Genomic DNA, 13,525 nt, shown 5'->3' with positions numbered 1-13,525 from the left:
AAGAAGTGACATGGTCCTTCTTTTTTTCTGCAGAAAATCCGCGCGGATTTTCCACAGAAAAAAAGGATCGTCGGCACAGCGGGTTTTGTTTCCATTAGGTTACATTGTACTGTAACCTACATGGAAAAAGGATGCGGACCCGCAGCTGCAAAACAGCTGCGGGTCCGCAGCAAAACCCGCAGCGTGTGAACATAGCCTTAGAAAATGGAGAAAGTACAAGATGACTGTTAATCTTCCTCGGTCTGGGGCTCCGTGCAAGATCTCGCCTCGTGGGGTAAGGATGATTCTGAGAAAGGTCAGGAATCAACCCAGAACTACACAGGAGGACCTGGTCCATGACCTGAAGAGAGCTGGGACCACAGTGTCAAACATTACTATTAGTAACACACTATGCCGATATGGATTAAAACCCTGCAGGGCACGCAAGGTCCCCCTGCCCACACCAGAACATGTCCAGGCCTCATAAAAGTTTGCCAGTGACCATCTGGATGATCTAGATGAGCCACGGGAGAAGGTCATGTGGTCAGATGAGTCCAAAATAGAAGTTTTTAGTATCAACTCCACTCGCCGTGTTTGGAGGAGGAAAAAGGACAAGTGCAACCCAAGAACACCGTCCCAACTGTGAAGCATGGTGGGGGAAACATCATAATTTGGGGTGCTTTTCTGCAAAGGGGACAGGACGACTGCACCTCATATTGAAAGGACAGATGGGGTCATATATCACAAAATTTGGCCAACAACCTTCCACCCTCAGAGCATTGAAAATGGAATGTGACTGGGTCTTCCACCATGAAAATGGACCCGAAACACACAGCCAGGGCAACTAACAAGTGGCTCAGTAAGAAGCATTTCAAAGTCCTGGAGTGGTCTAGCCAGTCTCCAGACCTGAACCCAATAGAAAATCTTTGGAGGCAGCTGTAACTCAATTTTTTTACCCCGAAACCTGAAAGATCTGGAGAAGATCTGTATGGAGGAGGGGGCCAAAATCCCTGCTGCAGTGTGTGCAAACTTGGTCATGGACTACAGGAAACATCTGACCTCTGTAATTGCAAACAAAGGTTTCTGTACCAAATATTAAGTCCTGTTTTTCTATTGTATCAAATGCTTATTTCATGCAATAAAATGCAAATTAATTATATAAAAATCCTACAATGTGATTTTCTGTTTTTTATTTTTAGATTCTGCTTCTCACAGGTGACGTGTACCTACGATAAAAATTACAGACCTCTCCATTCTTTGTAGGTGTGAAATACTTATTTTCCCTACTGTGTGTGTGTGTGTATATGTATATATATATATATATATATATATATATATATATATATATATATATATATATATATATATATCTAGATGCATATTTGTATTTCTTTTGAAAAGCAGAGAAAATGTCAGAAAATGTTGAACACGTCTTCAGATCACTGCTGAATGTAAACCAAGCCCCCGTGCCCTCCTCACGTCTTGTTCTGGCATCTTCTCTGTATACATCGGAGCCTCTTAGGAAATCAGTTCTTCGGGCTCTAGTAGGAATAACCTTGCGGCTGCCTGTGAGGATCAGACGTACTCGGCCATGTTGTGGGATTTATCAGGCAGGGTAACGCCGTGTACAGACCGTGTGAGGTTTCTGTAGTTGGGATTTAATATTAGATCAAAGCCGGCAGCCGCACAGTTGGATTTGGCCTCTCTGTGCTTTTATTTTCCTCCCCGTCCACCTCTTGACCCTCCGTGTGTATGAAAATGCATCGTTATTCGACACGTCGATATTTTCGTGAACTCCCTTACTAGCAAGATGTAGAAGAAATATTAAAGGCTGCAGGATCAGACTACACCACCTTTGTTTGTAGTCTGTTCCCATGGAGACACATAGGCTTAAAGTGGTTCTTCACCTTTAGGGACATTTCTTCTTTCTTACATAAATACATCTATTTTTGTCTAAAAAAATCATTTTTGTAATTGAGTTTAATTGAAAATTTTGCATTATTTGCCTACTCTAGCCGCTCTGTTTCACTGTCTTGCTGGCTGCAGAGTGAGTTAACTGAGGATCTGTCAGTGAGCTCATTCTGACGGTTCAATGGGAGAGTTTGTAACAGATTTATCTGTCTGTTTCAGCTGATTTATGGACCATAGATCACATCTAGGTTGGATAATAAAAAGCCAATCGGGGCAAAAAATTTTAATGAAACCTAATTGCAAAAATGATTTTATTTTTTGACCCAAAATACATGCATATAAGTGAAAATAATTGCCCCCAGACTAGACTGTACTACAATATTCCTTCACTTGTAACACTTCTTTTTACTCCCAGGAGGTTAGAACACCCCCTTTAATAATTTTCAGGGGTCTGATATGTCCATGTTGATCGTGAACTCTATTTTTGTTTCCTAAGCGGATGAAGATTTTGTGGAGGAAATATCTGCTTTGTTCAAGGAGCTGCAGATCTCTGTGCGGCCGGAGAAATTGACAAATGTAAGTGTATGAATGTACACACAATAGCGGAAGGTCTAGCTTCCATAATTAGGTGCCAAAAAGGTCGCCCTGCCATTTTGATGTACTTGTTACGTGTGTCATTGAGCCTGATGAAGGCCCCTTCTGGGGTGGAAACACATTGTACAGTTGGATAAGTAACACATCCCTTCTGTAGCGGCACCATTTGGGAGTTAGGAGCTGCGCCTGTAGTGATTGATAGTAATTTTTACCCCCAAATACATACATTTAAGTAAAAAAAAAATTAGAAAAATTTGATTAGTGCGTAACTGATGTTCAACAACAACGCTATGGGCTGGGAATCATTTTCTCTAGTTACCCGTCCGGCATTAGACATTGATCTTATGTGGACCCTTTTGCTGCCCCTGCGATATTAATCTCTATCCAGGCTGACTTTGAGTCATCGGCCCAGTTTCCTAATTTTGCTCCATGTGGATTTTAGCTTCCTGTAATTTCTTTTGCTCGCTGACGTCTCTTGACATTTCAGGCACGAAAAGCCACGTACAGCTGGATGATTAAAGCGGAGGAGGAGGAGGAGAAAGTGATGGGAACGGAGGAGAACACCGATCCCCAGAGGAAACCCACCATCGAGGTAACTTCAGAGTAACCAGATCTTGGTATATTTTCTATGCCCTTTAAAGGGGTTTAATTTTTTTTTTTACAATGGGCCTAAGAATTACCTACCTGCCTGTTGTGCCGGCGTCAATCTCTGCCGCCACAGACCACTCGTACCGGCGATTAAGCGGCTTCTCCTCCACTCTGCTCTGTTGACAGGGCGGGACTACCAACATCATGCTGATTGATAGCTGGCTCCCTGCTGCCTAACTGCGGGGAGCCAGCTGTCAATCAGCATGACGTCAGCAGTCACTCCCGATCGACAGAGCAGCCTGGAAGAGGAAGAGCAGCTCTGCTGTCGTGGAACAGCTGAATCACCAGCAGGATCGGTCGGTAACCGCTCTGTTCCAGCACCGGGTAGAACAGGCAGATAGTTAGTAACAATCTGCCTGTTAATTTTTTTAAACACTTAATAAAAAAGATAGTCCTGGACAATCACTTTAATGATACAATTTTCTCCATTGAAGTCCTACGTTATTCCGATGGCCTGAGCAGCGATAATCGGATTCCATTTATTTCTAGCTCTTAGATCTTGATGGTTAGGAACAAGAATTGAGTGGGATGACATCGAATCTATACCGGTGTGGCCCATCCTGTGACATCCAGCTTTAGATTTTGGCTGACCTTTTTTTTTATTTTTATTTTTTTTAAGTTCTCAATTTTACGCTGTTGATCAGGAGCTGAGCCGTAGTTTTCGGCATCAGTCACTGCACAGCGATCGGAGCTGCGTTGCTTTTGCTCCATTCGCTGCTGGCGGAGCTGTAAATAGCTGATCAGGTGTAGAACTCCCCCGCCTCCCCCCGATATCGATGATGTAGCCTAAAGAATGGTTATTAGTAACATAAGGCTGGAAAAACCCTTGAAGCCACGGCAGTACAGACCGGTGCTGCGGTAAAGCAAATTTCCCTAATAAGACGACTTGGGAAAAAATGAATATATTGCAAAGTCCTACAGACTAATCGGCTTTCTGGGAATTTGGAGGTACAACTTCATAAAGGGCTACTCCAGCCAGAAATGCTAATGTGGTTAGTAGATGCTGGAGCCCCCTACATTGCACAGATGTATAATAGGGCGACCACCCTGTCTATAACACTGATATATGGCGTAACGGAGGGCGGCATTTCTCCTCCTACTGTACCATATCAGTGGTATCTGCATGGAGCAGTGAGAAGCCCGATTGTGGGGCAGATCCTGGAATACACACTAATGTCCTCTTCTCTTTTGTCAGGATATCCATGAATTTGCCATTCGTAGCCTCGCGGAGCAAACAGCCTGTGCAATAGAAGTCTTCCATAAGACGGCCGCATTAATTCTGCACGGAGACACCCAAGTGCCAGCAGTGACACGGGGCAAAGCACTATCACAGTAAGGGTTTAATCCAGCCATATATCCGTCAGCAATGTTTAAGGCGGCCTGAAGGCTAAATTTATTGATTGATCAACCCTAATAGAACTTATGGGAAAGAATTTTATTTGAAACCATCTCCTTTTAAGATTGCTTTAAATTTCTTAACTTTCTCACCACCAGAATGACTGTTGCACTGTGCAGAGAGCTGTCACAGCTATCAAAGAGGATGACCACCCTCCTGACCACCGCAGGGGTAAGCGGCATGTCACTGCGTACAGTACAGGCGGCTATATAGCATTAATATCGCTGCACAATATAGATGCCGTGTGAGATCGGCGCTCCGAACAACATAAACGTTTCTGTGATTCAGATTTCGGCCGTCGAGAACAGAAGAAATGCACAGGCTTGGAATGTCCAGCAATCTCTAGGGTCTTCCCGGAGTGTTCTTTTTTTTTTTTTTTTATACCTTTTATGAATATAGGCGATCCGTACATACTGAGGTATGTAAAATTCAAACAGTAGAAAAAATGGTGTGCACTCACCTTCCCGATAAAAAGTTCCTTTATTGAGACATGAGCAGTTCAGACAGGGAGAACGTGTAGTGAAATAGGATGACAGCTGTTTCGCGCGAGCAGCGCTTCCACAGATCCTGATAGCCAAAGGAAGTTGGAGGGCCGGTTTATATAGAGGAAGACAAAACCTCCCACCACCTGGCTTCATGGTATAAATTAATACCATCTTCAGAAGGTGAATAAAGACATACAAATAAACATCATTAAAAACATGAGAAAAACATGAAAAAAGAGAAACAAAATACATCTGAAACATAGAAGGGAGATTCACAAAAAAACGGACATATCAATTTTTTCATTTAGACCCATTGGTCCTGTAGCGTTTGTACGCATTATCCATATTGCTTCTCTCATCAAAAGCAATCTATTTAGATTGCCACCATATTTGGGTAAAGTCACTCTTTCCAGACCTATAAAGCGGAGTATCATTGCATTACCCTCATGGCATTGTCTTACATGGTTTATGAGCCGAGGGACTCCTCTACCTGTACGGATTGAATTGAAGTGCTCTCTGGCTCGTCTAAAAAGGGGACGGATAGTTTTACCTATATAGTAAAAGCCGCATGGGCATATCAGCGCATAGACCACGTATGTAGTCCTGCATGAAATAAAATCCCGCACCCGATGATCAATGGCACCCAGTTTAATGGTGTTACCTGTTATATGAAATATGCAAAAATTGCAATGGCCGCATTTATGGTTTCCTTTCGGTATACATGCTTCCAGCCAATTCGTGCGATTGTTCTGAAAATGGTTGTGTACTATCAGATCTTTGATATTTTTACTGCGGCGACTGGCGAAAAGGGGACCCCTATCAAGCCTTTCCAGGATGTCATTGTCTTTACTTAAAATGTGCCAGTTTTTTCTTATAACCGATCTAATGCAATGGGCTAAATTTAAAGCAAAAAACAAATTGCTTGTTTTTTGCCGTTCTTTTACCACTAAATCTATGGGAGACAACATTGTCTGCATTTTCTGCGCTTGTCAGTGCTGCATCCAATACTGGGCGCGGATAACCTCGGTTTTCAAACCTCTTATATAGTTCTTGCGATTGTGTTTAAAACCCCTCCTGCTACTTTTAATTATTTTTACCCTCAAAAATTGACTGTATGGCAATGAGTGTTTGGTGTAGTGGGGGTGAGCACTGTTATAATGCAGTAGTGAATTCGACAAAGTGGGTTTCCGAAAAACTTCAGTGTGAATAGTACCTTCTAATATCTCCAATTTGACATTAAGAAAATCCAATTTAGTATCCCCAAAACAAGAGGTGAAACTCATGTTCATAGTATTTGCGTTCCCCAGGTATTCTACAAACTGTGTGAAAGTGTCACTAGAGCCGTCCCATACGATAAGAATATCGTCCACGTACCTTATAAATAACTTAATGTGTTGTAAAAGTAAGTTGCTTATAGAATAGACAAACTTGTCCTCCAGGGCCGCCAGGAAAAGGTGAGTGCACACCATTTTTTCTACTGTTTGAACTTTGCATGTCACTACAGGTGTTGCACCCTATATCCCACATTTTTTGAAGCATATAAGCACTAGCAGCAGTGGATGGTAATAGAGACGGAGGTACAACAGGGTCAGCACAGCAGCGGTGCGGATTTTTTTTTTTCTTTTTCTTTGAACTTTGAGGTAAGTAAAAGTTTGGGCACCCCAGGTTAAAATGATGAAATGATCTCTTAAAGGCCTAAAATTAAAGATAACACATTTCCTCTGTATTTTAGGCAAAACAAATTTCATCTTTTACATTTTAAAAATTACTTTTGAAAGTATCTCCGCTTGTAAACGCTTTTTGTAGTCAGCTAAGAGTCTTTCAGTTCTTGTTTGAGGGATTTTCATCCATGCTCCTTTTGAGGTCGCCTATTGTGGATTTTGACGTGTGTTTAGGATCATTCTCCATTGTAGTAGCCATCCTCTTTTCAACTTCATCTTTTTTACAGATGGTGTTATGTTTGCATCAAGAATTTGTTGAAATTTCTTTGAATCCATTCTTCCCTCTAACTGTGAAATCTTCCCCGAGCCATTGGCTGCAACCAAAGCATGATTGATCCTCCTCCTTGCTTAATGGTTGGCGAGATGTTCTTTTCCTGAAATTCTGTGCCCTTTCTTCTCCACACATACAGTACAGACCAAAAGTTTGGACACACCTTCTCATTTAAAGATTTTTCTGTATTTTCATGACTATGACAATTGTACATTCACACTGAAGGCATCAAAACTATGAATTAACACATGTGGAATTATATACTTAACAAAAAAGTGTGAAACAACTGAAAATATGTCTTATATTCTAGGTTCTTCAAAGTAGCCACCTTTTGCTTTGATGACTGCTTTGCACACTCTTGGCATTCTCTTGATGAGCTTCAAGAGGTAGTCACCGGGAATGGTTTTCACTTCACAGGTGTGCCCTGTCAGGTTTAATAAGTGGGATTTCTTGCCTTATAAATGGGGTTGGGACCATCAGTTGTGTTGTGCAGAAGTCTTGTGGATACACAGCTGATAGTCCTACTGAATAGACTGTTAGCTGCTTTTTTCTTGCCATAATACAAATTCTAAGTAAAGAAAAACGAGTGGCCATCATTACTTTAAGAAATGAAGGTCAGTCAGTCCGAAAAATTGGGAAAACTTTGAAAGTGTCCCCAAGTGCAGTGGCAAAAACCATCAAGCGATACAAAGAAACTGGCTCACATGAGGACCGCCCCAGGAAAGGAAGACCAAGAGTCACCTCTGCTTCTGAGGATAAGTTTATCCGAGTCACCAGCCTCAGAAATCTCAGGTTAACAGCAGCTCAGATTAGAGACCAGGTCAATGTCACACAGAGTTCTAGCAGCAGACACATCTCTACAACAACTGTTAAGAGGAGACTTTGTGCAGCAGGCCTTCATGGTAAAATAGCTGCTGGGAAACCACTGCTAAGGACAGGCAACAAGCAGAAGAGACTTGTTTGGGCTAAAGAACACAAGGAATGGACATTAGACCAGTGGAAATCTGTGCTTTGGTCTGATGAGTCCAAATTTGAGATCTTTGGTTCCAACCACCGTGTCTTTGTGCGACGCAGAAAAGGTGAATGGATGGACTCTACATGCCTGGTTCCCACCGTGAAGCATGGAGGAGGAGGTGTGATGGTGTGGGGGTGCTCTGCTGGTGACACTGTTGGGGATCTATTCTTAATTGAAGGCATACTGAATCAGCATGGCTACCACAGCATCTTGCAGCGGCATGCTATTCCATCTGGTTTACGTTTAGTTGGACCATCATTTATTTTTCAACAGGACAATGACCCCAAACACACCTCCAGGCTGTGTAAGGGCTATCTGACCAAGAAGGAGAGTGATGGGGTGCTACGCCAGATGACCTGGCCTCCACAGTCACCAGACCTGAACCCAATCGAGATGGTTTGGGGTGAGCTGGACCGCAGAGTGAAGGCAAAAGGGCCAACAAGTGCTAAGCATCTCTGGGAACTCCTTCAAGATTGTTGGAAGATCATTCCCGGTGACTTCCTCTTGAAGCTCATCAAGAGAATGCCAAGAGTGTGCAAAGCAGTCATCAAAGCAAAAGGTGGCTACTTTGAAGAACCTAGAATATAAGACATATTTTTAGTTGTTTCACACTTTTTTGTTAAGTATATAATTCCACATGTGTTAATTCATAGTTTTGATGCCTTCAGTGTGAATGTACAATTTTCATAGTCATAAAAATACAGAAAAATCTTTAAATGAGAAGATGTGTCCAAATTTTTGGTCTGTACTGTACCTTTGATCATTGTGGCAAAATAGTTCTATTGTAACCTCATCGGCCCACTGAACTTGTTTCCAAAATTCATCAGGCTTGTTTAGATGTTCTTTTACATACTTCTGTCACTGGTTTTTATGGTGAGGACGCAGAAGAGATTTTCTTCTGTTGACTTCCATGAAGGCCATATTTGTGCAGGTGTCTCTGAACAGTAGAACAATGTACCACAACTCCGGAGTCTGCTAAATCTTTCTGAAGATCTTTTGCAGTCAAGTGGGGGTTCTGATTTGCCTCTAGCAACCCTACGAGCAGCTCTCACTAAAATTATGCTTTGTCTTCCAGACCTTTTCTTGACCTCCACTGTTCCTGTTAGCTGCCATTTCCTAATTACATTTCAAATTGAGGATAAGGGCAACTTGAAAACACTTTGCTATCTTCTTACAGCCTTCTCCTGCTTTGTGGGCCTACACCATTTTCAGACTGCTAGGCAGTTGCTTAGAAGAACCCATGGCTGCTGTTTTTGGCACAAGGTTAGAGGAGGCTGGGTTTTTATAAAGTGGTGAAATTTGCATCACCTGGCCTTTCCTAGCGATGATAGTGAACAAGCCCTAACCCTAACAGGCTAATTAGGGTCTGAAAACTTGGTCAAAGTTGTATGAGCTCACAAATCTCCAAGGGTGCCCAAACTTTTGCATCTGCCCATTTTCCTTTTTGTATTTTTTAAAATATAAAATATGAAAATATATATCATTTTTGCCTTAAATACAAAGGCAATGTGTCATCTTCAACTTTAGGCGTTTTAGAGATCATTTTATCTTCAACTTGCTTAACTGTTCACAGTAACAGCAGTTTTGACCAGGGGTGCACAAACCTTTACATGCCACTGTACATTTAGGTGGTTCATACATAAGAAGAATTAGCAGAATTTATAGCTCCATGTTTACTCCAAGTCATTTCAATCATCTTCCATACTGTAGATTGACCACTAGGTGGCAGTCTCTTTACCTGTAAGTTTTGTTAGTTTGCAGACTAGAGAAGTGATGCAGAAATGTCGCCTCTACGAGGGTCCGCTCCTGCAGACCACCACTGCTATCCGTCTACAGAGATTGTCAGTGGCAAGATTAATATAGTAGTCCAGGAGCTTGTGTCCTAGGGGTCAGTAATCTCTGCATTTACACCAAAAAGGTTCATTTACTTCCCGTCTCATCACAGATCTTGCGGGGGTCCATACTGACCTTTTCTTTCCCCCATGTTCTGTGAAGCCCTTTAATAGGGGCATTAGGACAGACATTTTCATTCTTCACATAAAGGATCATCTGGTATTTTCAGCTCTTATGTGTGTGGTCGGCTAATATTTATGCTATTTCCAGGCATCTGAAAAATCGGACATCCTGAACCCTTTAATCACAGGAGTATTCCTAGAGGTGAGTCTGTTCCTAGCATTAATTTCCATATTTATTGCTACATTGAGTCGGGCGCCTTCCATAGATGCAGGCTGGAATCCTACAACGGGAGGGAATGCAGGAATATTGTCTGCACTGCCTGCAACCACCACCAGGGGGCAGATGGACCCCGCAGTACCCGAGAACAGCCACTACACTGCGCACTTCCACTTGCCATCTGACCTGGGGGTGTCAGTTGTCAGCTCCACCCTTGATCTGATACTGGTAAAATCATGAGTACCACAGTCCTGGATCACCCCTTTAATATTAAAGAGGATATCCACAACACAAGCTAAACACGTGTGATCAGTGAGGGGTCCGACCCATCATCAGAAAGGGGATGTTACTCGGGCGAATAGAGTGCATTTGTGTTTTCTCCTCTTCATTCACTGTTTATAGGAATGGTGGTCACACATGATCACTACGCCACCCATAGAAGTGAATGAAATGGTGGTAACACATGATCACTGCACCACCCATAGGAGTGAATGAAATGGTGGTCACACATGATCGCTACCCTACCCATAGAAGTGAATGAAATGGTGGTAACACATGATCGCTACTCTACCCATAGAAGTGAATGAAATGGTGGTAACACATGATCGCTATGCTACCCATAGAAGTGAATGAAATGGTGGTAACACATGATCGCTACTCTACCCACAGAAGTGAATGAAGTGGTCACACATGATCACTACACCACCCATAGAAGTGAATGAAATGGTGGTAACACATGATCGCTACGCTACCCATAGAAGTGAATGAAATGGTGGTCACACATGATCGCTATGCTACCCATAGAAGTGAATGAAATGGTGGTCACACGTGATCGCTACGCTACCCATAGAAGTGAATGAAGTGGTCACACGTGATCGCCATGCCAGTCATAAAAGTGAATGAAATGGTGGTCACACATGATCACTACCCTACCCATAGAAGTGAATGAAATGGTGGTCACACATGATCACTACCCTACCCATAGAAGTGAATGAAATGGTGGTCACACATGATCGCTACCCTACCCATAGAAGTGAATGAAATGGTGGTCACACATGATCGCTACCCTACCCATAGAAGTGAATGAAATGGTGGTCACACATGATCGCTACTCTACCCATAGAAGTGAATGAAATGGTGGTCACACATGATCGCTACTCTACCCATAGAAGTGAATGAAGTGGTCACACGTGATCGCCATGCCAGTCATAAAAGTGAATGAAATGGTGGTCACTAGTGTTGAGCGATACTTTCCGATATCGGAAAGTATCGGTATCGGAAAGTATCGGCCGATACCGTCAAAATATCGGATCCAATCCGATACCGATACCCGATCCCAATGCAAGTCAATGGGACGAAAATATCGGAATTAAAATAAACCCTTTATAAACTTGTAGGTTCATTCTACATGAAGGAAAACAACTAAGAATAATGTAGGATGTATTGGGGGACGTGGCGGAGATATTAAAGGGACAGAGGTTTAGCCCAATGTAATAGAATAGCAGGATTTTTAATTTTTTTTTATGAAGTTCGGCGTTAGAAAGAATTTGACTATGTTATTTTTTTTTTTTTTTATGTCCGATATTGATGTTTCACTACTTCCACGCCCTTCACCTTCTTTTTTACTTCTCCCACGCTTTCTTCTTCATTATCCTCATCATCAGCTTCTTTGACATCAACTTCTTCACCTTATTCATCTTCTTCTTCATCTTCTACCTATTATTTTTTGGGTTACATTGTTCATATTCTTTTTATTTTACTATTATCTTCATCATATTCAACTTCTTCATCATATTCTTATTTGTGACAGGCATTCCCGTAGTTGTTATCTATAAAAGTTTGAAGATTACACCTTCCGTTCTGCCTGTCACAAACCAGTTACATTTGTCCGCGTTCAGTTTGGCCTGCAGCATCAGGCTTTATCCAGGGGCACCACGAGGAGGAACGGACTCACCCCCATACACTGCTTAGTCTTCTTCTGCTTATAATTTACATAATATTTTTTTGCTCTGATATTTTGTGTTATGCTTAATGTCCTTCTGCTCTTTGTTCTGCAGCCTCTTGTTCTTCTGCTTCTCGGTCTTCCAGGTCGTCGTCGTCTCCAGGGTCGTCGTCTCCGGGGTCGTCGTCATCGGGGTGGTCTCCGGGGTCGTCGTCATCGGGGTGGTCTTCAGGGTCATCGTCTCCAGGGTCGTCGTCATCACGGTGGTTGTCGTCTCTGGTGTCGTCGTCATCTTAGGGGTGTTCTTCCGGGTCATCGTGTTTAGTCTCTTGAACTTGGAAATGTAGCAGAAGGTACAAGAAGGCTGAGAAAATGCCGAGAACCAGCTGATGGAACTGGAACTCGGATGGCTACCCGAAGGTCCAAGAGCCAATGGAACTACCGAGGACCAGCTGACGTTACTGGAACCCGGTTACTAAGCAGGAGGTACCCGTGCCTGAAAGCACTACCAAGGACCACCTGACGTTGGTGGAACTCGGATACCCAGAGGGAGGCACCTAAGCCAAAGGCTCTGCCCGGAACCAGCTGACGGTACTGGAACCAGGATGGGGAGCAGAAGGTACAAGAGCAAAAGACACTGCCGAGAACCAGCTGACGGTGCTGGAACCCGGATGGGTAGCCGAAGGTCCAAGAGCCAATGGAACTACCGAGGACCAGCTGACGTTACTGGAACCCGGTTACTAAGCAGGAGGTACCCGTGCCTGAAAGCACTACCAAGGACCACCTGACGTTGGTGGAACTCAGATACCCAGAGGGAGGCACCTAAGCCAAAGGCTCTGCCCGGAACCAGCTGACGGTACTGGAACCAGGATGGGGAGCAGAAGGTACAAGAGCAAGTGTCTGCGTGGCTTTTGCAGGACACGATGCCGGCTGCACAGCAGGGGAACAGCTGGCGGTGCTGGACCCCACTGACACATTGGCTGGTGTTTTTCTCTGTGCAGCTAGCACATCTGGGCAAAAACTGGCGGTGTGTTAGAGCCCAGGGACAGCAGGAGGAGGAGCAGGAGGAGGAGGAGCAGGGGGAGGGGAGTGTAGGCCGAAGCCTGCACTGGCGGCAGCTTTGGGTGTGTTGTGTCTGCGTGGCTTTTGCAGGACACGTTGCCGGCTACACAGCAGGGGAACAGCTGGCGGTGCTGGACCCCACTGACACATTGGCGAGGTGTTTGGCTCTGTGCAGCCAGCACTTCCGGACAGCAACTAGCGTTGTTGGAGCCCGGGCTCTGCAGGTGGAGCAGAGTGTAGGCCGAAGCCTACTTGAACCGATTTCAAAGGTCACCTTTAACCCCCCCTCAGGGGTTAGAAAGTAGAAGAGCCACAGCTTATGCAGCAGT

The 13,525-nt window shown here is 43.7% G+C and overlaps 1 protein-coding gene across 1 annotated transcript in view; it reads left to right on the top strand.

Moving 5' to 3' along the window:
- The window catches only part of FAM114A2 (family with sequence similarity 114 member A2), a 59,227-nt gene that overhangs the window by 24,681 nt on the left and 21,021 nt on the right, over nt 1–13,525 (top strand). Inside the window, exons 9-13 of the mRNA XM_077266393.1 lie at nt 2,387–2,466; nt 2,972–3,076; nt 4,328–4,464; nt 4,627–4,699; nt 10,124–10,177. Of these exons, the coding sequence (XP_077122508.1) occupies nt 2,387–2,466; nt 2,972–3,076; nt 4,328–4,464; nt 4,627–4,699; nt 10,124–10,177 (449 nt within the window). The remainder of the gene's footprint in view (nt 1–2,386; nt 2,467–2,971; nt 3,077–4,327; nt 4,465–4,626; nt 4,700–10,123; nt 10,178–13,525) is intronic.

The sequence above is a fragment of the Ranitomeya variabilis genome, chromosome 5, assembly GCF_051348905.1.
Source record: "Ranitomeya variabilis isolate aRanVar5 chromosome 5, aRanVar5.hap1, whole genome shotgun sequence".
NCBI lineage: Eukaryota > Metazoa > Chordata > Amphibia > Anura > Dendrobatidae > Ranitomeya > Ranitomeya variabilis.
This window is presented reverse-complemented; position numbering and strand designations above follow the sequence as displayed.